This window comes from Triticum dicoccoides, chromosome 7A (genome assembly GCF_002162155.2).
Source record: "Triticum dicoccoides isolate Atlit2015 ecotype Zavitan chromosome 7A, WEW_v2.0, whole genome shotgun sequence".
Lineage (NCBI taxonomy): Eukaryota > Viridiplantae > Streptophyta > Magnoliopsida > Poales > Poaceae > Triticum > Triticum dicoccoides.
This window is the reverse complement of record NC_041392.1, coordinates 176,090,708-176,112,366: the sequence shown is the minus strand read 5'-3', so window position 1 is coordinate 176,112,366 and position 21,659 is coordinate 176,090,708. Positions and strand designations below refer to the sequence as shown.

The 21,659-nt window shown below is 42.8% G+C and overlaps 2 protein-coding genes across 3 annotated transcripts in view; one reads left to right on the top strand and one right to left on the bottom strand.

Annotated features, from left to right (window-relative positions):
- Positions 1-747: 747 nt before the first annotated feature.
- LOC119331733 (putative 1-phosphatidylinositol-3-phosphate 5-kinase FAB1C) lies at positions 748-8,516 on the top strand. The gene is made up of 11 exons (XM_037604897.1): positions 748-1,408; positions 1,485-2,246; positions 2,342-2,495; positions 2,587-2,925; positions 3,175-3,933; positions 4,026-4,360; positions 4,435-4,561; positions 4,909-5,070; positions 5,178-6,566; positions 6,659-6,925; positions 7,946-8,516. The coding sequence occupies exons 1-11, from the start codon at positions 1,152-1,154 to the stop codon at positions 8,198-8,200; spliced, it is 4,806 nt and encodes a 1,601-aa protein (XP_037460794.1). The 5' UTR covers positions 748-1,151; the 3' UTR covers positions 8,201-8,516.
- Positions 8,517-10,029: 1,513 nt separating this feature from the next.
- The window catches only part of LOC119333413, an 18,263-nt gene continuing 6,633 nt past the window's right edge, over positions 10,030-21,659 (bottom strand). For both annotated transcript variants that reach the window (XM_037606313.1, XM_037606314.1), the window contains 28 exons: positions 21,568-21,648; positions 20,759-20,835; positions 20,624-20,678; positions 20,486-20,534; positions 20,228-20,365; positions 19,910-19,991; positions 17,704-17,782; positions 17,388-17,434; positions 17,062-17,276; positions 16,862-16,949; positions 16,667-16,786; positions 16,472-16,590; positions 16,316-16,388; positions 16,117-16,236; positions 15,584-15,652; positions 14,944-15,114; positions 14,824-14,871; positions 14,524-14,665; positions 13,601-13,698; positions 13,113-13,257; positions 12,939-13,024; positions 12,733-12,843; positions 12,165-12,239; positions 11,907-11,972; positions 11,591-11,779; positions 11,388-11,498; positions 10,819-10,899; positions 10,030-10,431 (listed from right to left, as the gene is read on the bottom strand). In XM_037606313.1, the coding sequence (XP_037462210.1) occupies positions 10,252-10,431; positions 10,819-10,899; positions 11,388-11,498; positions 11,591-11,779; positions 11,907-11,972; positions 12,165-12,239; positions 12,733-12,843; positions 12,939-13,024; positions 13,113-13,257; positions 13,601-13,698; positions 14,524-14,665; positions 14,824-14,871; positions 14,944-15,114; positions 15,584-15,652; positions 16,117-16,236; positions 16,316-16,388; positions 16,472-16,590; positions 16,667-16,786; positions 16,862-16,949; positions 17,062-17,276; positions 17,388-17,434; positions 17,704-17,782; positions 19,910-19,991; positions 20,228-20,365; positions 20,486-20,534; positions 20,624-20,678; positions 20,759-20,835; positions 21,568-21,648 (2,915 nt within the window). In that variant the 3' untranslated portion in view covers positions 10,030-10,251. The remainder of the gene's footprint in view (positions 10,432-10,818; positions 10,900-11,387; positions 11,499-11,590; positions 11,780-11,906; positions 11,973-12,164; positions 12,240-12,732; positions 12,844-12,938; positions 13,025-13,112; positions 13,258-13,600; positions 13,699-14,523; positions 14,666-14,823; positions 14,872-14,943; positions 15,115-15,583; positions 15,653-16,116; positions 16,237-16,315; positions 16,389-16,471; positions 16,591-16,666; positions 16,787-16,861; positions 16,950-17,061; positions 17,277-17,387; positions 17,435-17,703; positions 17,783-19,909; positions 19,992-20,227; positions 20,366-20,485; positions 20,535-20,623; positions 20,679-20,758; positions 20,836-21,567; positions 21,649-21,659) is intronic.

Below are 21,659 nucleotides of genomic sequence, written 5' to 3'. Positions count from 1 at the left end.
GGGTACCACAATTCTGTGTACAACTTGTGACACAGTTTCATATATTTTCTTGATTATTTTGTGCAAAATATATTTTATTAAAATTGTGACGACTTTAGTATATTCTCCGTTGGGTCTTTGGGGGACAACATGTCCCTATTTGACAAAATCACGAAATATGAGGTGAAATGACGCTCAAGGTTTCTCAACACGAAAATGACATCAAAGACCTCGTGCAATCAAAACAGAGCACAACGCACATATTGCAAAGTCTCAATAGGGAACACCTTTTGTCAAATGGAAGAAAATAACTTTTGAACATAGAGAAAAGGCAACTCAAACCCACAATCCGGATTTTGCTTCACCACATAACATACTGCCCAGCTCCATCATAATTAATTCATAAAAGGGAAGAAACGCAATATATCTTTTCTCAGATTCTTTTTCCTATCAAGAAATACAAGTCCTGATTTTTTTCCTGCTATAAAAAAGACATAAGTCAAAAGAAAGGGAAATTCATAAAAGAAAAGAAACGCAATATATTTTTTCTCGGATTTTTTTCCTATCAAGAAATACAAGTCCTAATTTTTTTCCTACTTATAAAAAAAAGACAGAAGTCAAAAGAAAGGCAAAAGGAAAGAAGATAATCGAATTATAAAAGGCAGGAAATACAATAAAACCAAAACCAACGGCACCCACCGAACTCTTTTTTTTTCCTCCTTTCTCCTACCGCGCTTACCTTTTTCTCTACTCTATATCTTCCTCCATTCCCCTCACACGCAAAAGCTTCCCCTCCATGGGCACCTTCGCCTTCCCCTCACCCTCCTCCGCCTCCCCCTACCCCGGACTCCGCTCGCCCTTCGACTCCGCCGCCGACGCCTCCCTCCCGCAGCAGCCACTGAACCGTGGAGCCTCGAGCGATGCTGCTGCCCTCCTGCCCGCTACATGCTCGAGGAAATGCCTTGGATGTGCAGATCCCAAGAAACGCTAGGATTAGGCGCTCTGCGGGGTCCCTTTTAGCTCCCCTCTAACGGTTTGTGGCTCCTCGTTTTGGCGTGCTTGTTTTCCCGTGATTTGTGGTGTGTAATTTGGTACAGGGTCTACTGAGAAATCAAGAAGTTGCTAGGTTTGGGCCTCCCCGGCAGTTGGTTTTTGTGGTTTTTGCTGCTTTTATGGGAGTTCCCGTCGCGCGGAAGTCCGATTCTTGGGTTACCGACCTTGCGATGACGGACTGCGGCGCCGGCGACCGCTCCGACCTCGGCGTCCGGCCTATTAACGGTGGCCGAGGTGCCGCCATGGAACAGCGCGGTGACGGGTTGGATGGGGCTACCATGTCCCCACCGGAGCGTGTCCCTACACCGTCTTCGTCGAGGTCTGCTAGGTGGCGGCGTTTCTCCTCACCTGGTCCTCTCCGATGCTCAACGCCAGGGTGAGTATTTGACTTCCTTACATTCCTTGGAGGGCATAACTTGATATGTTGACTGAATAAAATTTGTTGGATGTAGGAGTATTGGTTATGAAGACGGTGAGGACTCAGACCGAGACCGGTATTTCTCCCCGGGCAGTGAGTTTTCTCAAGATACTTCTGATACGGATTCCGTGAGCACAAATATTAGTAGGCTGTACACATTCAGGTTGGGAAATTCGAGCCCGTTATATAGTCCTATGAGACGATCGGGACAAGTAGGCACAAGTCCTCCCTCCGGGATAAATGGTCATGCCAGCCAAAATTCTCCTATATACTCTTTGAATTCTGGCCATGGCTATGATGATGGTGACTATTTGATGGATTCACCGAATTGCGATGATGAACATCATGACAATATTATACAGCCAATTGATTTTGAGAGTAATAATGGACTCATATGGCATCCTCCGCCGCCTCAAGATGAGGGTGATGACTCCGAAAACGGTTTCTTTCAATATGATGACGACGATGATGACAGTGCTATTGGTGATGGGAAGACCTTTGAACGTGTTAACCATGAGTGCGGTGGTAGTGAGGATTTACCAGGGACCAAAGGAAAACAGAATATAGCTCATAAAGAGTTCTTAAGGAATGCTTTACATGGGCATTTCAGGGCTCTTGTGTCCCAATTGCTCCAAGGTCATGGAGTTGACCTCGTGGATGGATGGTCGGACATAGTATCCTTATTAGCATGGCAGGCAGCTACCTTTGTGCAGCCAGATACAAGCAAAGGTGGTAGCATGGATCCCACCAACTATGTCAAAGTTAAATGCGTAGCATCAGGGACTCCCAACGATAGGTATGCCCTATAATGATTCAGCTGTGCTGAGTGATTATATGATATTTTTCATGGTATTTTTGGAGCTAAAGGATTATTCATCTGTTTATTTGCAGTACTTTCATTAAAGGCGTTGTTTGTTCTAAGAATGTAAAACATAAACGCATGGTGTCAAAGCACGAGAATCCTAGAATTCTTCTTTTGGGAGGAGCACTGGAACATCAAAAGGTTACAAACAAACTAGCATCAATAAACAGCATTCTTGAACAGGTAATGCCTACATTCTTTGTCAGCTGAAGTGTATTTATCCTAATAGCTCTCAGTATGTCCGTAGTTAACATTGAAAGTGTGATATGTACAGGAAAAGGAATATCTTAAGAATGCTGTTGCAAAGATAGAGGCCCAACGGCCTCATGTCTTGTTGGTTGAAAAGAGTGTGCCGATGTATGCTCAACAGCTTCTTGCAAAAGATATATCTTTAGTACTGAATGTCAAGAGATCACTTCTAGAACGGATATCACGCTGCACAGGTGCTAAAATTGCTTCATCCATTGACAATATCACTTCAGCAAGACTTGGACAATGCCAAGCTTTCTGGATTGAAAGAGTTGCAGAATCTTTAGCTCCGAAGGACTCTAACAGAAAATCTATCAAGACACTGATGTTCTTTGATGGTTGTCCAAGACGCTTGGGCTGCACGGTAATGCACATAGAACTGTTTGCTACCTTTAACGATCTTGCTCCATTTCATAAAAAAAAATGAAGGGTCAATTCTCATCATATTGTTACTTTGGTCCTAATTTTATACACGTATTCTTCAATACTATTTTTTGGCATTATTTTACTCTCTGCTGAGGATGGCAATCCTGAGCTCCGCTTTGTGCCTATCTATTGTGGCGGTTTAATTGTGCAAGACATATCTAATACAACCAACAATTTTTTTTCGTAGGTCCTCCTAAGGGGCACATCCTATGAAGAGTTAAGGAAGGTCAAACTCGCTCTGCAATTTGCTGTATTTGCAGCATATCAACTATCACTGGAGACTTCATATCTTGCAGATGAGGGTGCAACACTACCAAAGACCCCTTCAGATCTTCCGGTTCGTCCACTTGAGAAGCATATGAATGGTGGAGATATTTCCTCAAGTAATTCTCGGCAGAATTTGAATGATTTTCAAATCATTGGTGACAGAACTTCAGAAAAGGGCTGCATCGTGCCTCTAAATTTCCTTGATAGTTCTTCAAAAGTGTTAACTATTGACCAATCCCTTTTGAAACCTAACCTTGGTCAGGAAGAATACATTCCTGGAACTGATGACACGTTTTCTCATCCCCCAACATTGTTTATCGATAATGATTGTGAATCACCTCTAGTTGGAAAAGGGACTCCAACAGATTTGCAATACCCTGACGACGTTCATCGAGATGAGATGGTTGGTGGGATTTATAGAGTTGAAAGTGAGTTGGACAATGGTTGCCATCATACATCAGACGAAGAACATGCAGGAGTAACCGTACCTGATCATAACGAGAACCCCACCGAGTATTTCCCAACATCCGAGAATGCACAGAGCATTTTGGTTTCCTTGTCCGTTGCATGCCCTCAGAAAAGAATTGTATGCAAGCAATCTCAGCTCTTCCGCATAAAGTTCTACGGTAATTTTGATAAGCCACTTGGGAGGTATTTTCGTGAAGATTTATTTTATCAGGTACTGCATTGTCATCCATTTTCCTGTTTGATTGCAAGCAGATACCTAGTAGGCTACTACTGCCTTATTAATGTGTTCCATCGCTGTTGCAGACTTCGTGCTGTGAGTCTTGCAAAGAACCTGCAGAATCTCATGTCCAATGTTATACTCATCAACAAGGCAGTCTTTCAATAGGTGTTAGAAATCTTGAATCTGTAAAGCCGTTACCTGGACGGAACGATGGGAAGATATGGATGTGGCACAGGTGCCTCCGGTGCAAACAAAAAAATGGAAACCCTCCGGCAACACACAGAGTAGTGATGTCTGATGCGGCATGTGGACTTTCTTTTGGGAAGTTTCTTGAACTTAGCTTTTCGAATCACACAACAGCCAATCGAGTTGCCTGCTGTGGACATTCCCTCCAGAGGGACTGTCTTCGTTTTTATGGGTATGTGGTGGATTCTTGTATTCAACCTTCTCAAATTTAAGGTCAATGTAACTGTTGCCATTCTCCTTGAACAGGTTCGGAAGCATGGTTGCTGTCTTCCGTTATTCTCCTGTGGACATCCTATCTGTCAACTTGCCACCCTCAGTATTAGACTTTGCTTATCCAGTAGCACAAGATTGGCTCATCGAGGAGGCTGGTGATGTATGTTCATTTGAATATAAGTTTGTTTATTTACGGCCTGTTTGGCCTAGCTTAAAGTTGAAGCTGAGTAAATCACCCAGCTTTTTAATAAGCTGAAGCTTATAAGTTGTGGTGGAGTTGCTTCTTAGCCTTTCACCCTCCTATCTCCCACCTCTCTCTAGCCGACTTCCGTTATAAGCTAATGCACTCTGAGAAGCTAGTTTTGTGGGCTTCACCATTTGGCCCTAAAGCTAGCTTTATGGAGCAAAGTTAAGCTGGGTGTTGGAAATGCCCCTTTTGACATATTTCTGTGTAACATATTTCTGTGTAATTTATTGCCCTATTTAAATGGTTAACTTGTCTTGCAGGTAGCCAATAGGAAGGATAACTTTTACAGGGTGATTTTTGACAATCTTGACTGCATTGAAAAGACAGTTTCAGCCCAAGAAGATCTGAGCATGAAGGCGGGCTTGTATAAACATGTTGTTGATCTTAAAGATCTGATTAAAGTTGAGTGGAAGAAATATGACGTAAGTTAAACTGTTACATGGTTTTATTCTGCTGTCAAAGTATGTGGTAGGCTACATACTGTGCTGGTGGGTTGATTTTTTCCCCGTATTTGCACACCATTTTTCAGGTTTTGTCGGGGTTTGGTAGCATACAGAAGTTACAAACAATTGGAGAACCTGTAGATGTTCTAGAGCTCAACCGCCTGAGGCGAGAGCTTGTACTTGATGCACATGTATGGGATCGCCGTCTGCACATGATGCACTCACTCACCAAGAAAAACTGTACTGCGGCAACTGATGCACAGTGTCCTAAGAAATTTCCTGAAAGCGTGTTAGAAGATTCAAAGGCTGAGATTTCCAGCACACAGGAAAATATGGAGAAGTCACTAGAATATTCTCAGTCAAGTTCTCTTATCACAGATAGTGGGAAGCCATTGCTCAGAAGAGAACATGGTGACACAACTGTGTCACATTCTGGGTTGACCAACATAGATGAAGTATACCACCAGTCTGTTGAAGGCTCTGCTAGTTTTGCTGGTCTCCACATTGTCCCGCACCCATGTGAAGTACAGAGCAACGGGGTGGTGGCTGATGAACTTAAGCTTGAGAAGACATTGGAGAAGTCAGAGTCTTCCCCATCAAATCTTTCTGATAGAATTGACTTGGCATGGACTGGCTCTGGCGTGGAGACACTTCTAGTTGCACCTACTGCTCTGATGAATGGCTCCTCATACCAGAATGTTATGGCTCCAATTAGAATTAAATCATTTGATTCTGGAATCAATTTCAGAAATGGGTTATCACCTGTCGACGATTCAAATGTAAGCATAAGAAGAGCTTATTCCCAAAGGCCTCCTAGGGCGCTTGAGAGAACAGGCAGGGGTTTGTCCCCGACCTTCACAAATAAGCTGTCACTTCCTGGTATGGTTGATGGTGAGGGTCGTTTCCTTCTATCACAAAGTGTTTCAGATGTTGTTATTCCAGTGTATGATGATGAGCCGTCCAGTATGATAGCCCATGCCATGACTGTTCCAGAATATCGTAGTTTCATGTTGCCAGTGCTGAATCTGCATAATGAATTGGACAGACCTAGTGTTTTGAACTCTCTGGATCAGAATTCTACTTCTAGAAGCTGGTCAGATGTATCTCAAATGAATTCCAAGGATATTCATTTGACGGTTTCTTTTGAGGATGAAGACTCGTGTTCTGTGGATAAGGCAAAATTTTCTGTCATATGTTATTTTGCAAAGCAGTTTGATTCAATCAGAAAAAAGTGTTGTGCAGATGAACTGGATTACATTCGTTCTTTGAGCCGGTGCAAGAGATGGAGTGCTCAAGGTGGCAAGAGTAATGTATACTTTGCCAAGACACTGGATGACAGATTTGTCATAAAGCAAGTGACACGGACGGAATTAGATTCATTTGAGGACTACGCAACTGAGTACTTCAAATATATAACAGAGTCTGTATCCTCTGGAAGCCCAATTTGCCTTGCTAAAGTTCTTGGTCTTTACCAGGTTTGTACCGCTTTAAGTTTATTCTCATGTGTTTCTAGGGTCCTGTAAGGTTAAATTATTTTTAACTTAACTGCGACCCATCTGTGCACTAGGTCGTTGCCAAGAACATGAAAGATGGAAAGGAACTGAAGATGGAATTAATGGTCATGGAAAACATATTTTTCAAGAGGAAGGTATCAAGAATATATGACCTGAAAGGATCCCTGCGTTCCCGTTACAACCCTGATACATCAGGAAACAATAAGGTTCTCTTAGATCTCAATCTATTAGAGACACTTCATACAAAACCCATTTTTCTTGGAAGCAAAGCAAAAAGAAGGTTGGAACGAGCTGTCTGGAACGATACTTCTTTTCTGGCAGTAAGTGACTTTACTCACTGTGTTGTGTATGCCTGTTGTTTACATGCTTGTAATACATTCTAGGGTGCACCAACCTAGTATGTCTAGAAGGCCTCGGATACCAAGATGACAAGATCTTGAAAGCTGCTCGATTTCAACCAATTTATATGCTGTTCCAGTGAAAGCTAGACGGGTTAAATAGTCATGCACATGTTTCCACTTTTCACACTTAGTACTTTGAAATATTGTTTTCTGAAATAATAATGTTCAAATAGCTATGAATCTTGGAGCCTGTAGCTCAACTTTTGGTGCAGCCACGGGGGCCTAACTAGAGATAAGATATTGGAGATGGGTTTCTTGAGGGTTAACCATTTAAGGGGTTGTAGTTTTATTTCTATGGATTATAAGGAAGCTATAAGAAATATATCAACACAGTCCTGGTCCCCTTTTCTGCCACTGTGCTGCGTCTGCGGTCACAGCATGGTCGTGCTACTCCGCTCCAGATCCCCATCTGATTCTAGTTCATGACATGACTTAATTTTGCATGTTTCTAGGTAGACAGCACACGGGCCCCTTGTTTATTTTACTGAAACAGTAGAAGTTTCCTTAAATCTGTTAAATGTTTCCTACCTTCCTGTTGCTCACATCCAAAGTGGTTATAAAGATAAACTTATAAAACAATACTGGTGAGAAGCTAAAGGATTGATGTGAAGGTGAACAACCCTTTGATGTGTTTTCTGTTTCCAAAAGTTGAAACATTTTTTGTTGCCAGACTGGTGGATGATTTTGGTTGGCCAATGTGGCAACTATCAGTCGAGTTATTAGTTCATTCGCCTATTCGGATCTGGCATGGTCAAGTCAACGGCCACCCTGGGCTTGGCTTAGCATCTTTAGTATATTTCCCGTATCTGTTTGACAAAATCGATCTGAATGATTAGTATTGTTGAGTTGTAGCATATGAAGTGAATATTGTATGTCTCCAGCTGCTCTTTGGCATGCATGATCCATTCTCATTCGCGCTGCCTGTTTCCTTGTTCGCAGTCAGTGGGTGTGATGGACTACTCCCTCCTGGTTGGCATCGACGAGGAGAAGAAGGAGCTGGTGATGGGGATCATTGACTATCTCCGGCAGTACACATGGGACAAACAGCTGGAGACCTGGGTGAAGGCGTCGGGGATTCTAGGGGGCTCCAAGGACGGGATGCCCACCATCATTTCTCCAGACCAGTACAAGAAGAGGTTCAGGAAGGCCATGTCAAAGTACTTCCTAACTGTCCCCGACCAATGGTCACCTTGAATCGTCGTCACTTGATGCCTACTATTATTTGCCTATTCGAGTGCAAGATGGGGTGATGGCGACTGGGAAGCGGTACATTGTTTTCTTTCTATTTTTTTCTTTGGTTTTGTTAGAATAGTCGATCGATCTGCGCCTTTTGTATGTTATTTTTGCTCGCATCAGGCTGGACTGGGATCGCTGGAGAGGGCGTACGGTAAAGGTTGCCCCCATCCAGGCAGAGCCTAGGGATCGATATGTGTATATTATATATAACAATGCTACACTGTAACATGAAATGAAATGCAGAGGAATTAAAATGCGTGAGTTTCCTTACAAATGCAACGATCGACCCTTTCTTGGCTGGTGCTCTTAACAATTAACTTACTAGTTAATTCCCTCGAAAAAGAGAAAAAAAAAAGAAGGAACTTGCGTTACTACTGCCTTCATTTCATAATATGGTTTGTATAAACTTTGATCAAGTATATAGAGAAAATTATCTACATGTTGATTCAGATCGTTAGGAAACTGATTTATTCATTGGCTCGCGTGTTGTGAGGTGGGATAATTCCGCCATAGGTCTCGGGGTGCTTCAAGCCATCCATGTACGGCGCTATGGGTGATAGCTGAGCCCATCCATTGCGCGGAGGTTGCAACGTGGCGGGGATAGGTGTCAGTTGTCCATCTTGCTCGATTTCCGTTCTTCGTAGCTGTAATTTAGGCATCTTTGACCAGCTAAAATCCAGTTTAACAAAAGACCTTGCAAACTAAATGCAGCTCAGACGACGATTAGCCTTTTATGGTGAAAACATTCTATTAGGATTCAAGTCCTGGACTTTAAACGCTTGCTTGCATTTTTTAGATTTATTTCAGGTTTTTTGATGATGTTTTGTTCAATAAGAGATGATGTTTTCATCGACTACCACAAAGCACATAGGATGACTTCGTTAATATCGTCCATAAGGCTGCTCCTGTATTTCTTGTATCTATTTCGTTTTGTATAGACGAGGCCAAACTCATTATTTCACATGTCTCTTTTCTTAAAGGTTCAAGGTCATATATTAATTATTACATGTCCTTACAACCACATCCTTACAGAAAAATAAAATTACATTAAATATTTTGGGATGCTCAAGTGTTTTTTCCTCGTGTATCCACCGGCTACTTGCGATAATCGTGACTTGAGTGACTGCGATATGCAAGCAAATCAACGCCTCGAAGAAAAAATAAATGCAGAAAAGGGCTTGTAGAAACTGAAAACAACGAAAACACGGATCCACCGGTAACAACACCAACTAGATCCCGGAAAACCTGACAGTCACAACTTCACACGCCCTCTACCGGAAATAAGCACACCAATGGGACGGGACAAAGGTGGGCAGGACATTATTCCTACACTGGGCAAGTGCCACCGTCTCAACGTCCAAAACCAGACACAAAGGCTTTGTAAAGAAAACCCAAGACAAATCACCCATGCCGCTACACAACAGATCTGAGTTTGATGTCAAGATTGGCGCCGTCAAGGACCATGCACCACGCCATCTTCTCCGGTGGCCTAGTCATGCCGGGCCACCGTTGAAGATCATCGTGCTGGATCATCGGCGCTGCTGTCGAGCATCAGTTGCAGACCACACCTCGGCTACTCATCTCCGTCGCGGACCCACAACGCCCACCAACTTCTCCACAACAGCCCCCCATGATCAGCAACCTCCCCGCCATAGTGGCAAGAGGGAGAGAAGGTGGGGTGGCGGCTAGGGTTTCAGCCGACCGCTTGACCCTCACGAAATCATTTTGGAATTTATTTCACATGTCACAAATTACGACTAAATAACAACTCATTATTAAACATCATATTAAAGGCAAAACTAATCACTCAACCATGAACGGGAGCACCGGTAAGTTGCTGCGATTTACTAATTTTTGCTACTTTATTTCTTCAGGCAACTGTATCAGTGCTTTATTAAGAAACTGGTTCCGGCAATTCGCTGTCACAAGCCTAGCAGGATCGCTAAAATGGGCATGCAACACCTAATGATGGAGTGTTGCTGGCTCCAGTTTTCATTGTATCGCTACATTCAGGCTTTGCCTGCGGATCCGAAGAGGCGCATCTTCTCTGCTACAACAGCTTTCATTGCTTCCTTGGCAGACTCCATGACCTGAACCAGGTCCTTTTCTGGCTTCTTGAGTGACTGCAGGTAGCTGTTGCGGACCTCCGTGTTCACGTTGAATTTCCTCACCCCCAAATCTATGCACTCCTGCTCCACAAGTTGGTCACAGGTTATTATCACTTGCGCAACAGCATTTCAAATATGACATTGGTTAATAATAAGACCAATTTCATCAACTGATAAGCTCTAGTATAATTATTTCACAAAAGGAAGCGTTATACTGATTGTTCGCAAAACTATGAAGCTGATATAGACACAGAAACTCTAGCCCTCCAGCATTTTTAACCTTGTCGTTGAATTATTTTATGCACTGCAACCATGATTGATGATTTTCTTATGGAGGGCAACGATTGCCCCCCAATTCTCCTATAACTTGAACCTTTCAGGATATAAGTTGATGCCGGAAACTCAACAAGAACTACTGCAAGGTACAGATTCACTGATCTTAATACAGAAGGAAACAGTTTATCAAACCTTTACAAGTTCATGAGGGAGGCCAGATGCTCCATGAAGTACCAAGCTAACTCCTTTCTTCATAGTTAATGCGCGAAGTTCCTGTCATCGTTTCAATGAAAAAAAATACCGAGTCCATTACTCAAAAGAAGTTGCTTGCAAAAAGCACAAATTTGCTTGGTAATTCTTTACAGAATACTTCACAAGCCGTCGGAAAAAAAAACACTTTACAACCCTGAACCATTGTAGAAGTTCATTTTTCAATCTTAAACTCAAAAACCAGAAAACCAGTTGTCTTAAACCTTGAACTGTTGAATATGTTTACTGGTTTACCCCCTTGGTTCTATTCCAAGCGGTTCAAGCTGACTCAAACAACACATGGAAGACAAGTAGCATCACATATACGCAGCACCTTGTCATGTTACCAGATTAAGTAAAACACACACAAAATCAAAGTAGGATCATACTTTTTTGGAAAAATCTTAACAATTTTAGAAAAAACGGAAAATCAGAAAACAGGGTAAAAGATCTGGTAACACACACATAATCTGAAAGATCAAGCAAAGATTTTCATAGCTGTTCTGTCAAACCTTTAGCAAGTCAAGTCTCAGGTTCGGTCCACTGGGAGGATATTTTCCGTGAACATTCCCAATGCATACTGCTAATGCATCAATACCAGTTTCATCAATAAACTGCTCAGCCTGAAAATATGTAACATATAAGTTAAGCATTATTACAGGATTGTAATGATAGAATGCCATAGAGTTGAAATTTGTTGGGAAGATAAAATAACCTGAGCAATATCAGTAAATCTCGCTTCATATTCTTCAACTGTCAGGCCATCTTCAGTGCCTGATAGTCTCCCAAGTTCAGCTTCCACAAGCATGCCTTTAGCATGAGCCAGGGAAGATATGTTCTTTGTGTATAAGATGTTCTTTTCTAAAGTTAGATGGGAACCATCCACCATGACTGAATCAAATCCCTGAAAAATAAAAGGTCATAGTAGATGGTCCAGAGAATTAAGATTCAGATGTAGTCATTTATCATTCATGATTAGGAAAACATTTTGGTACCGCAAATTTGAGAAAACAACGCATTTTTTCACTTACCATTTCAAGAGCTCCAAGCAAATCATGCTTGTCAGCCCCGTGATCATAATGGACAGTGATAGGTACCTGAGTGACAATCACAGAATGATCACCTTTAAAGAACATAAAACAAGGATGGCTATCTGTTTCAAAAAACAAGGATGGCTAGTAGGTAATATGTGGGAACCCAAGTTATATAAAAATTTATGAACTATTTTTATCCAGATCACTGGGTGTCCACATTTACTGTTTAAGCATGCTAAGTTCTGTTTGTCTTACGCTGGCTCGTTCTGCTGCAGCAATGCAGCATGCTACCAACGGAACTCCACCTTGCTTCAGGGAACTGGGATGAACCTAAATAACAACCACAATAAGCGTGGTTAGAAATCAAGACGATACATATCATCTACAAAAAAATATGGATAATGAGTTCAGGGAGCATGGGTGCAGAAAAGCTCATGAGTTGAGAGTGAGAAAAGCTCATGTGTTGAGAGTGAGAAAGGCTCATGAGTTGAGAGAACGAGTACTCTGAGAGAACCAATGCAACTCTCTCTACGGAAAAAACACGGGGTACAAATCCATTTCAGGATCTGTGTGGTATTGCTTCTATCCCTCTGGAGCTAGTTGTTGCGACCTACTTACTAGTCCTATCATAACATACTCCAGTAAAGAATGGTATCAGAGGACACCCAACATGGTAAATTACATACTCCCTCTGTCCCATAATATAAGAGCGTTTTTGACACTAGTGTAGTGTAAAAAACGCTCTTATATTATGGGACGGAGGGAGTAATTTTCACCATAAACTGCCAAAGAAAACATCCTATACTAACAAAGAATTCCTAACCTGCAGGATAGCAGGACTTTCTTCAGCCTCGGCAGCTGCAATTACAGCTTCAATTCCCTCAAGATTATATACATTGAAAGCACCAACTGCATAGCCACTCTTCTCCGCGTCCTTCACAATACGAAAAAAATAGCTGATTAAGTATTTAAAGCAATACACAACGATGTATAACCTTGATGAGAAGTAGACGGTGGATAAGAACTTACAAGGAGAAGTTCTTTTGTTGAACTTCTAGAAGGGCAAGCCCAATTCTGGACCACTTCTGCAAGAGCACTGTTATCACCAACATTACCTGTCATTTGGGGAGTGGCAAGATAGTTTCTTGAGTAAAAAGGTAACGTTATTTATCTGTTGGTACAGAAATGAGATATGTTTGTTACCAGGAAAAACAATGTAGGGGACACCAGGATGTCTACTCTCAGGGCCAAGCTGCCACAAAGGCACACCAGCTAAAGCTTGTCCCATTACTTTGGCACGCCGAGCTTCCAAAGCTTTTGTAGCAAGATCAGATGAAGTGATTCCTCCCTGTATAAAGAATATAGTAAGGAGTACCTCCAGAAGTATTCCATGCACAACTTGTGGAATCAATCATTTTGTTTGGTATGGACAGTTGAATTTGCAGGCACTGTTTTTTTTGTAGATGCTATTCTTTCTTCTTCTTTTTTGTTCTGATGAATGAAACATGTAACCATGTAGGTGTAATGCTATCTCGATATTTCATTAAGTATTTAATGGCATAGGTCCAATAAAACAGAACAAATATTTTGACCTAACAGTAACAGATCCAGAGATTGGCAAATTTCCAGGAACCAAGTAAAAACTAAATTTCAATTTGTTCAGAAGGAAGAAATCGGCTGTGTAATTTTACCTTTGCAAGGATGTAACGGGGTCGACTATCAATTCTTCGCACAATCTCTACTAGTGCTGAGCTCACTTTGTAATTAATTTCTAAGCTTTCTTCAGGAGCTGCAACATGAAAGGTACAATCTTGTTAGGTGGTCAAACTACTTCAGTACAGATATCCAAGAAAGAAATTATCTTCTTTCGTCTGGCACACAAAAGGTAGCAAACTATACTAATAGGTCAGTTGTCTTGTACTGCTAATGCTTACATGAAGATAACAGCGGCTATTCTTGAACATACTCTTTTGAAAAGCTGAGTTAGGTATCTGACTCTAGCACACAATTTCAGGAACGTATACTGAAGTTAGTTTGGTTTTGGTCACTAGAAAAGATTATGATGCAAACTGGAGATGTTCTATTCAAACGATTGGGACAATGCACTCACGTTGTGATTGTGGTTGTGGTTAAATGTAGAGATTCATTCAATGGCTCTACTGGTGGCTAATGCGTTTTTGGGCATGATTTTGACAACAATAAGCAACTTTATTTTATCAATTCCCCCCTTTTAAAAAGTTTTGACAGTTTGACCTGTCTTCCAATACAGTTAGCCCCAGACTCCCGGTTCATGCCTAGAATATGATAAAAGAAAACAAACTATCTCCCCAGAAGTGATCTGAGTTGAGCTCAGGGAATAGAATTAGGCTGAGAGCCTCTGATACGGTGTGGAGTTTGGAGGCAATTGTGTGCTAGCCCTGAGGATCTCCACATCATTTGTTAGTAAACAGTTTTTACCAGCACAACTTGCTCAACACTTCGGCAGGTAGGATGTGGCTGAGGAATTGTTGGCATTAAGAAACTAGAAATCAAAATTGACTCAGCATTTGATCACTGTATTTGCTAATGGAACAAACAACACATTTAGCCATATGATAGTCAGAAAGATGCTAACTTTTTCCGGTAATGAGTTGGCGGCTGGTGACGATTAGCGTGTCTCTCCCAGACTGTATATAAGCATTTCCCAATTCAACAATTCTGCTGATTTCTTGGTCTCTCTCCTCAGTTGATTTCAGTGAGATCATCTCAACAGATACCTACAGTGAGTAAAAAGAGAACACAATACTAACACCACAAATTGATCTCAAGCAAAACCATCCGACTTAAGACAGTACTATCCACAAACTCTATCCAAGTAGATGTATACGATGGTTGATCGTTCATGTTTAGGCATGACAGCCAAGATATAAATTACCTCTATCACTCTGAGGGATTGTGCGCATTGTGAACGAAGCTCGTCGACCTAACAAATGCAAAAGAACATGCAAATGAGATAAATATGATTGACAAAATCTTAAAGCAACACAAGGCTAACCTGCTTCGTAGTTTTTGGCACATAAGAACCAACAACTATGAGGCCTCCCGCTAAATTTCTTTTTAATCCAAGGTCATTTGGGCGGATAGGTGGCTTTGGCTTGATTCCAATTCTAGCACTCACAAAACTTGCAGCTGTGCGACACAGAAACCGCTTTCCTTGCAATTCAGCCTGTTGAGTTAACGGAAAAAGAAAAAGAAGAATAGGAGATCAAAACAGAGCATCAATACTAGAATAAGACATATTATCATATCAACTCGAAAGGAATAGGTACCGAGTGTTTAAGTGTATATGTGGATTGCCTAGCCCTTTCCATCAGTTCGGACTTTTGGTTGCGTTGACTAGTGCATGAAGCTTAACATGGTATCAGAGCCTAAGGTCTTGAGTTTAAGTCCTGGCTTTCACAATTAATCTAAAATTGTTGTTCCCCCCTTTGTGTCCACATATAGGCCTCTTGAGCCATATCTCTTAGTCTATCCATGTGTTGACTTTCCGCATCACACGTGATAAGGGGTGTTGAAGTGTATATGTGGATTGCTAGCCCTTACCATCAGTTTGGACTTTTGGTTGCGTTGGCTAGTGCATGAAGCTTAACACTAAGAACAAATGCTTCTCGTAGAAATGGAGTGGCATAACATACCTGGATCATTCCAGCAGCAAAGACATTCATGTCCCTTTCACTGGCAGCGTTGACAATACACGCAGAGCCCTAGAAAGAGTCAAAATGCCTGTCAGGAAATTCTCAAGGTAAATCAAGTAGAGAGGGAATCATAACAGGATTCATGATACTATATGGTTGAATCAGCCAGTACAGTTCTAGAGTCCCTAAAACACCTGCAACATTTATTAGCCATTTCAAGTAAATAGCTGCCATGAGTGCATACAGAAACGAGAATATGAAATATCTACAAAACTAATAATTTATAATTATATCCTTAAAAAGTTTAAACTGACTCAAAACAACTGTTCATATGCACTGGAGGGGCGTAGTGGTGACTAAGGTGCGCCTTGGCCTGCCCTTAATCTTGTAACTACTTTGTTTAAATAGGTGAAGCTTCTTTGCTAATTAAACAACAAAAATACATCTTAATTCATGTAACAATCATAGTTGGCCTCTCCTTCATTTTGTTCCAAGCTCCGCCAATCATATTTTCCATGCTTACTATCACATACCTTCTCCAAGCTGCAGAGAAGCTGACAGACTGCATCTGGTCCTTCTTTACGTAAAAGACTTATGGAAATTGTTGAAACTTGGTTCTCCAAAATCCTTCCTTTAGTCTTTTCTTCAACCCACTGTAAATTCAAGGACAAAGCAAGTTACTAAGGTCTTGTTCTTCGCTCTTCGCTTTACCAATCAAACAATTCCAAGTACCTGTTTGAGATTGGAAGATGTATAGCCAAAAGCTGCATCCTTGGCAAACTCAGTCTCACCAGCAGGAATCAATCTGTTAGAGAATGTTGGACATCAATATTGTTATGTGTTATTTTTGTATTTAAATACATTGCATAGTGATCGTGCACAGACTACCTTTCAGAGTCTGCAACATAATGAATATCATCAATAGTGTACCGCCCACCTTGAAGGAAGAATGGGCATATTATCCAAGCATCCATGTCGCCTAATACTGAAACAACTGCATCAGCTTCCTGGAAAGTAGAAGAGTATGATATGATCAGAGAAATGAAATGGAAAAGAAAAACAGAGAGAATTTCAGATATTAACCTCTGGGAAATGGCCACGTAGAGTGGAATCACCTCGCAAGACCACTGTATAACTAATACCAGGGACAGTCTTTGCTGCAGCTTCAAGATTTCTGCAGATATCTTTTACTAACAGTGCGGCCTATGAAAGTGAGAACGCTTTAAATATATATTTAAATACCCTAAAGATAAACTGTTTAAGACCGCACTTTCCTACCTTATCAGCAATCATTGAACGGGAGTTTGTCAAAATAAAAAAGCAGGTTGGTAGTTTCAGAAACTGCTCTGTGAGGGCTTCAACTGGCCTGCAGTTCAGAATTACAAGCAAAGCTTATGGAACTATGTACGGAACATGGGCAAAACGAAAATGCTAGCAGAAAACATATGTAATCTAAAAGACAATATGCTTTCGTTTACCATTCAGTTAAGACCTCTATATCATGAACTGTTTGAGTTCCAGTTGGATCATCATCTAAAACTACAAGAACCTTTTTGCTATCTTGAGATGCAGAGGAAACAAGATCATCCATTGGAACTTCTGGCCACTCAACAGGAAGAGAACGCAGGACATCTTCTTTATTAAGCATGGGTGGTCTTCCTTCTACTTTTACTCCAGATAATGTCTCATATACCTGTGCCAGGAGCAATCAGCGGGCACGTTTAGGAAAAGAAATTAAATTAAGGCTATCAGTATATCATATTTTGGCATAAGTTCTGTCTACTGAGAGCTGTGAGCTGCTCACCTTTACAACAGCACTATCATCATATCGACCCCATCCAGAAGCAGAGCCTGTTGGAATACATCAAATGAATAAAACAATAGCCATCCTATTTAAAAATTAAGACTGTTATCCAAACAATAACTGTAAGCTGATTTGTTTTCTTCTAAAACTAACTGCAATATACTACTAGTATAGAAAACAGAGGGGACGGCCATGCAACGTTCTGTTAATTTGGGTAACTACTTCCATTGAAGATAAGAAATATAGCACGACTTGATGAACATTGGAACCAAAACATAGAATGGAAAATGATCTTTGATTTATCACAGACAATTACCTGAAACAAACAGCTGATGAGCAACACTAGAGACATGCAATGGGATCCTCAAGTTGGAGCTTTCACGAGATACTATACCCTGAAATAGACGAGATAAGTGCATTATTACCTTTTGCTAGTACTCCCTCTGTTCCCAAATGTAAGAGGTTTTTGCAGTTCAAGACGAGATAAATGCATTATTATCTTTTGTTAGTGTTAGAGTACGTAATGGGCCTAATGGCCTGGGCTGGCGTTATAGCCCGTTAGTCTTAGGGTTAATTAGAGATAAGGGTCGCTTGCTTGGGAGTCAAGTAAACCTCTCTATATAAAAAGAGGAGGTGTATCAATCTAATGAAGCAAGAATTAAGAAGGAAATCCCTTCCATCTTGCCCGGCCGTGGGCAAAAGGCCCCCGGCCGGCCCTCTCGTGCCCTCCTTATAGCAGCTCTGATACCAATTTGGTATCAGCTAGCTTCGGTTCGATCATGTCTTCACCGCCGCCCAACTCGTCTCTTCCGCTGCCGGTCACCTCGTCGCCTCCGGCGGCCACCACGACCGTCGCCCCGCTCCTGCCCGCGCCGGGATCCTCCGTCGCGCCCGCCTCCGCCGTCCTCACCCCGGAGGAGGTGTCCGGGGCGCTGCTGGACCTAACCCAGGCGGTCCAGGAGATCCGCCTGTTCTTGGCCGGGTCCTACGGGCCGCACCCGGCTGCACCGCCCATCGCCGCCACCGTGCCGCCGTGGCTGCCGTGGCAGCCGCTGCACCAGGCGGCCTCCGCCGCGCTCGCCTGGCTGTTGCAGCAGCCGCTGCAGCTGCCATCCACTGCCCCGCCCTGGCTGCAGTGCGGCCTCCGCCGCGCCCGGCGCTCCGCAGCAGCAGCCGCTGCCGCTGCCCCAGGGCGTCCCCGCCGCGCTCGCAGTGCAGCAGCCGCTGCAGCTGCCATCCATTGCCACCACCGCCCCGCCCTGGCTACAGTGGCAGCCGCCGCTCCTGGCGGCTTCCGCCGCGCCCGGCGCTCCGCTGCAGCAGCCACCGCCGGTCAGCTCCGGCCCCGCATCGACCGCGCCGGTGGGAGTCCCGATCCACCAGATCAAGTTCCCGCCGTCGCCATTACCGCTTCCCCAGGGCGTCCCCATCCAGCAAATCAAGTTCCCGCCGTCGCCGTCACCGTTTCCGGCTTGGATCACTACCCGCCACGTGTCGGCGGTGGTGAGGCTACAGGCTGCTGCGCGCGGCCTCCTAGCGCGTCGGCGTGTGCGGGAGATGCGTGGTTTGCAGCTGCCGCTCCTCCCAGCTGCGCTTCGCTGCGCAAAGGACCTCGATCTTGTCCGCTGCGTCGGGGATCTTGGGCATGCCGTTTTCCCTGCGGGCAGCGACCTCAAAGTCTGCGACATCGGCGGTTGGAGGGGCGCACCCCTCCTCGTCATTCTCCATCGCAAGCCCTCCACTCTTCCTTGTGCGGTGCAGACCAACAGCCGTCCGGCAGGGAGAAGGCAGGGTGTCACCGACAGGAGCGCACCGCGTAGCACCACTGCATTCCGCCGGCCGCCGCGAGGGCGCCTCTGCTGGTTGCTCTTGCGACCACTTCCAGGTGGCCATACACATGCACTCCTTTTGTCCAGATGGTGTACATGGGATCCAGGTGGCTGTACACGTGCACGTCCGACATGCGGATGGTGTCCACTTTTTGTTAAGGGGTCCAAAATAAATCGTCCCAGTCCATTTCAGGTTGAGAGTAATAAAACAAGCCGAGATGTAAAAGGCTTGTTTTTAGGTGTTAGGTTTGTGTTGCGTCGAATCATGGTTATAAGTTGGTTAGGCTGCAGCTCAAGGACAAGCTGCATGTCTAGGTGGGGTGTAGTGTTAGAGTACGTAATGGGCCTAATGGCCTAGGCTGGCGTTATAGCCCGTTAGTCTTAGGGTTAATTAGAGATAAGGGTCGCTTGCTTGGGAGTCAAGTAAACCTCTCTATATATAAAGAGGAGGTGTATCAATCTAATGAAGCAAGAATTAAGAAGGAAATCCCTTCCATCTTGCCCGGCCGTGGGCAAAAGGCCCCCGGCCGGCCCTCTCGCACCCTCCTTCTAGCAGCGCCATAACAAGTACTCCCTCTGTTCCTAAATGTAAGACGTTTTTGCAGTTCAAATTGAACTGCAGAAACGTCTTACATTTACGAACACAGATAATAGTTCATAAAATGAATAAGTTAATAGCTCGGTTATCCATACAAGATCCTTGACGAATATGTCCACCGCAGATAAAGGTGTATAATCATTATCAAGCATGTGTGGCACACGGTTTCCAAACATCCTGCAATATGAAGATTGAGTGTATCAATCATCAGATAGTCACCTTCACTCATGCTAGAACACACCACTAGATATCTGAAAGACTAACCTACAGGGAGCTGATAGCAAAAACAAGTAGAAATAATTGTTTTGTTTCTTTCTCATAATCATTTTATCACTCGGCCAATATTAGCAAGTCTAAACAGTGAAGAGTAAAAAAGGAAGATTCATTAGAGTGGATTAAACAATGACACATACCACGAGTAACCTCTTGCATGTTGAATAATTTCGAAAACTCTTCTTGTTCGCAAATTTAATCGAGCACCAAATGCCATTGCTTCAGCTGCTGAGGCTATATGGACCCCAGCAAGAAGTTGGTTCACCATTTTAACAGAACTGGGAAAAGTAGCAGAAGAGAGATGTTGATTCACAAGCGCCAGCACTAATGAAAAGGAGCCATTATGCAGAAATAAGACCCTGTAAGGAAGGTATATGACTACAAAATATGTGTATCACCTCGCAGCTCCGCATCCTCCTTTGATGAGATATAGTTTCTCACTTAGTGCTGTTACGCAAAAATAAGATAATAGTTATCGACCAGTTTCCGTACTTTGCATACAGCATATGATGGTGTTCAGATAACCTTTTTCATACCTGACAAAACTCTACCCGTACAATGCAGAGCTTCATCTGTTCCCGAAACAATTACCTGTCAAAAGAAGTGCAAATATTTATATCCATAAAGGTTACATCGTCACTTCTACTAGATTAATGTTTCGCTAATCATACAGTTAGTGTCCCGTCCGCTGCTCTCTTGACACCACCAGATACCGGAGCATCAACCAACTTTATCTCTCGGCATTCAGCTGTATAGAAGTAGTTAAAGATTCCAAAAGATTCATCAGTGAAAGCAGTAAACAACATTGCCGACATATTTAAAATGTAGAGAATGGTTCTAGTACTACAAGGCCTTGGTGTATTACGGGAAACAATATAAAAAGTGACAAAAAAATAAGTGCTCTTGACACAATTTACATGACATAAATCAACGAGATACGGATTTAACCTACACATGGAGAAAACAAAATTCAGATTCCTTTCGACAATAGCTGAAAATGATTGAAGCTTCTATCACAGCTTTCTGATCATAGGTCAAATATGGATCTGATTTGTTTAGTAATAGATTCATCTTCTGTTAGCGTTGTACTACTTTTTGGATGTTTCTGTGACTTTTGGAACCTGGGTAACACCCCAAAGGCCTTCTGCCGGAACATTTCCCTTAAAATGCAACTTCAACTTCATAACAACATCCCAACACAAAATACAGGCTAGCTGTCACAGCAGTCATTGCAACTTCTTCTGCAAATGATTATAAATCTGGTGTTTTATAATGAGAAAGGGTAAACGAACATTACTTGTGAGACACTGAAGCTACAGGACTCAACTCTCACCCGGAATCACAAACAGAAGATTTTAGATTTTCATGAGTTGGATTTATGAGTTACACAATGTGGCTTTTGTTGACCAGTAATGTTTGTGGTAATTCTTTCTTATTTTTAATGCAAACATGCCCAGGAGAGATAAAAAAGAGCGGCTACCTTCCAATCTTCCTTTGAGTTGAGTCACAAAGCCAGGAGAAACTGTAGATGACAGAATGATGGATGTTCCCGCTGGCAAAACTGAAAGTGAA

What these genes read in the sequence shown, in the direction of transcription:
- LOC119331733 (XM_037604897.1), top strand. Translation starts at nt 1,152, where the DNA reads ATGGGAGTTCCCGTCGCGCGGAAGTCCGATTCTTGGGTTACCGACCTT. An exon ending in TAAACAGCATTCTTGAACAG is followed by an intron (nt 2,496 to 2,586) that starts GTAATGCCTACA and finishes TGATATGTACAG; the next exon opens with GAAAAGGAATATCTTAAGAA. An exon ending in AAGTTCTTGGTCTTTACCAG is followed by an intron (nt 6,567 to 6,658) that starts GTTTGTACCGCT and finishes TCTGTGCACTAG; the next exon opens with GTCGTTGCCAAGAACATGAA.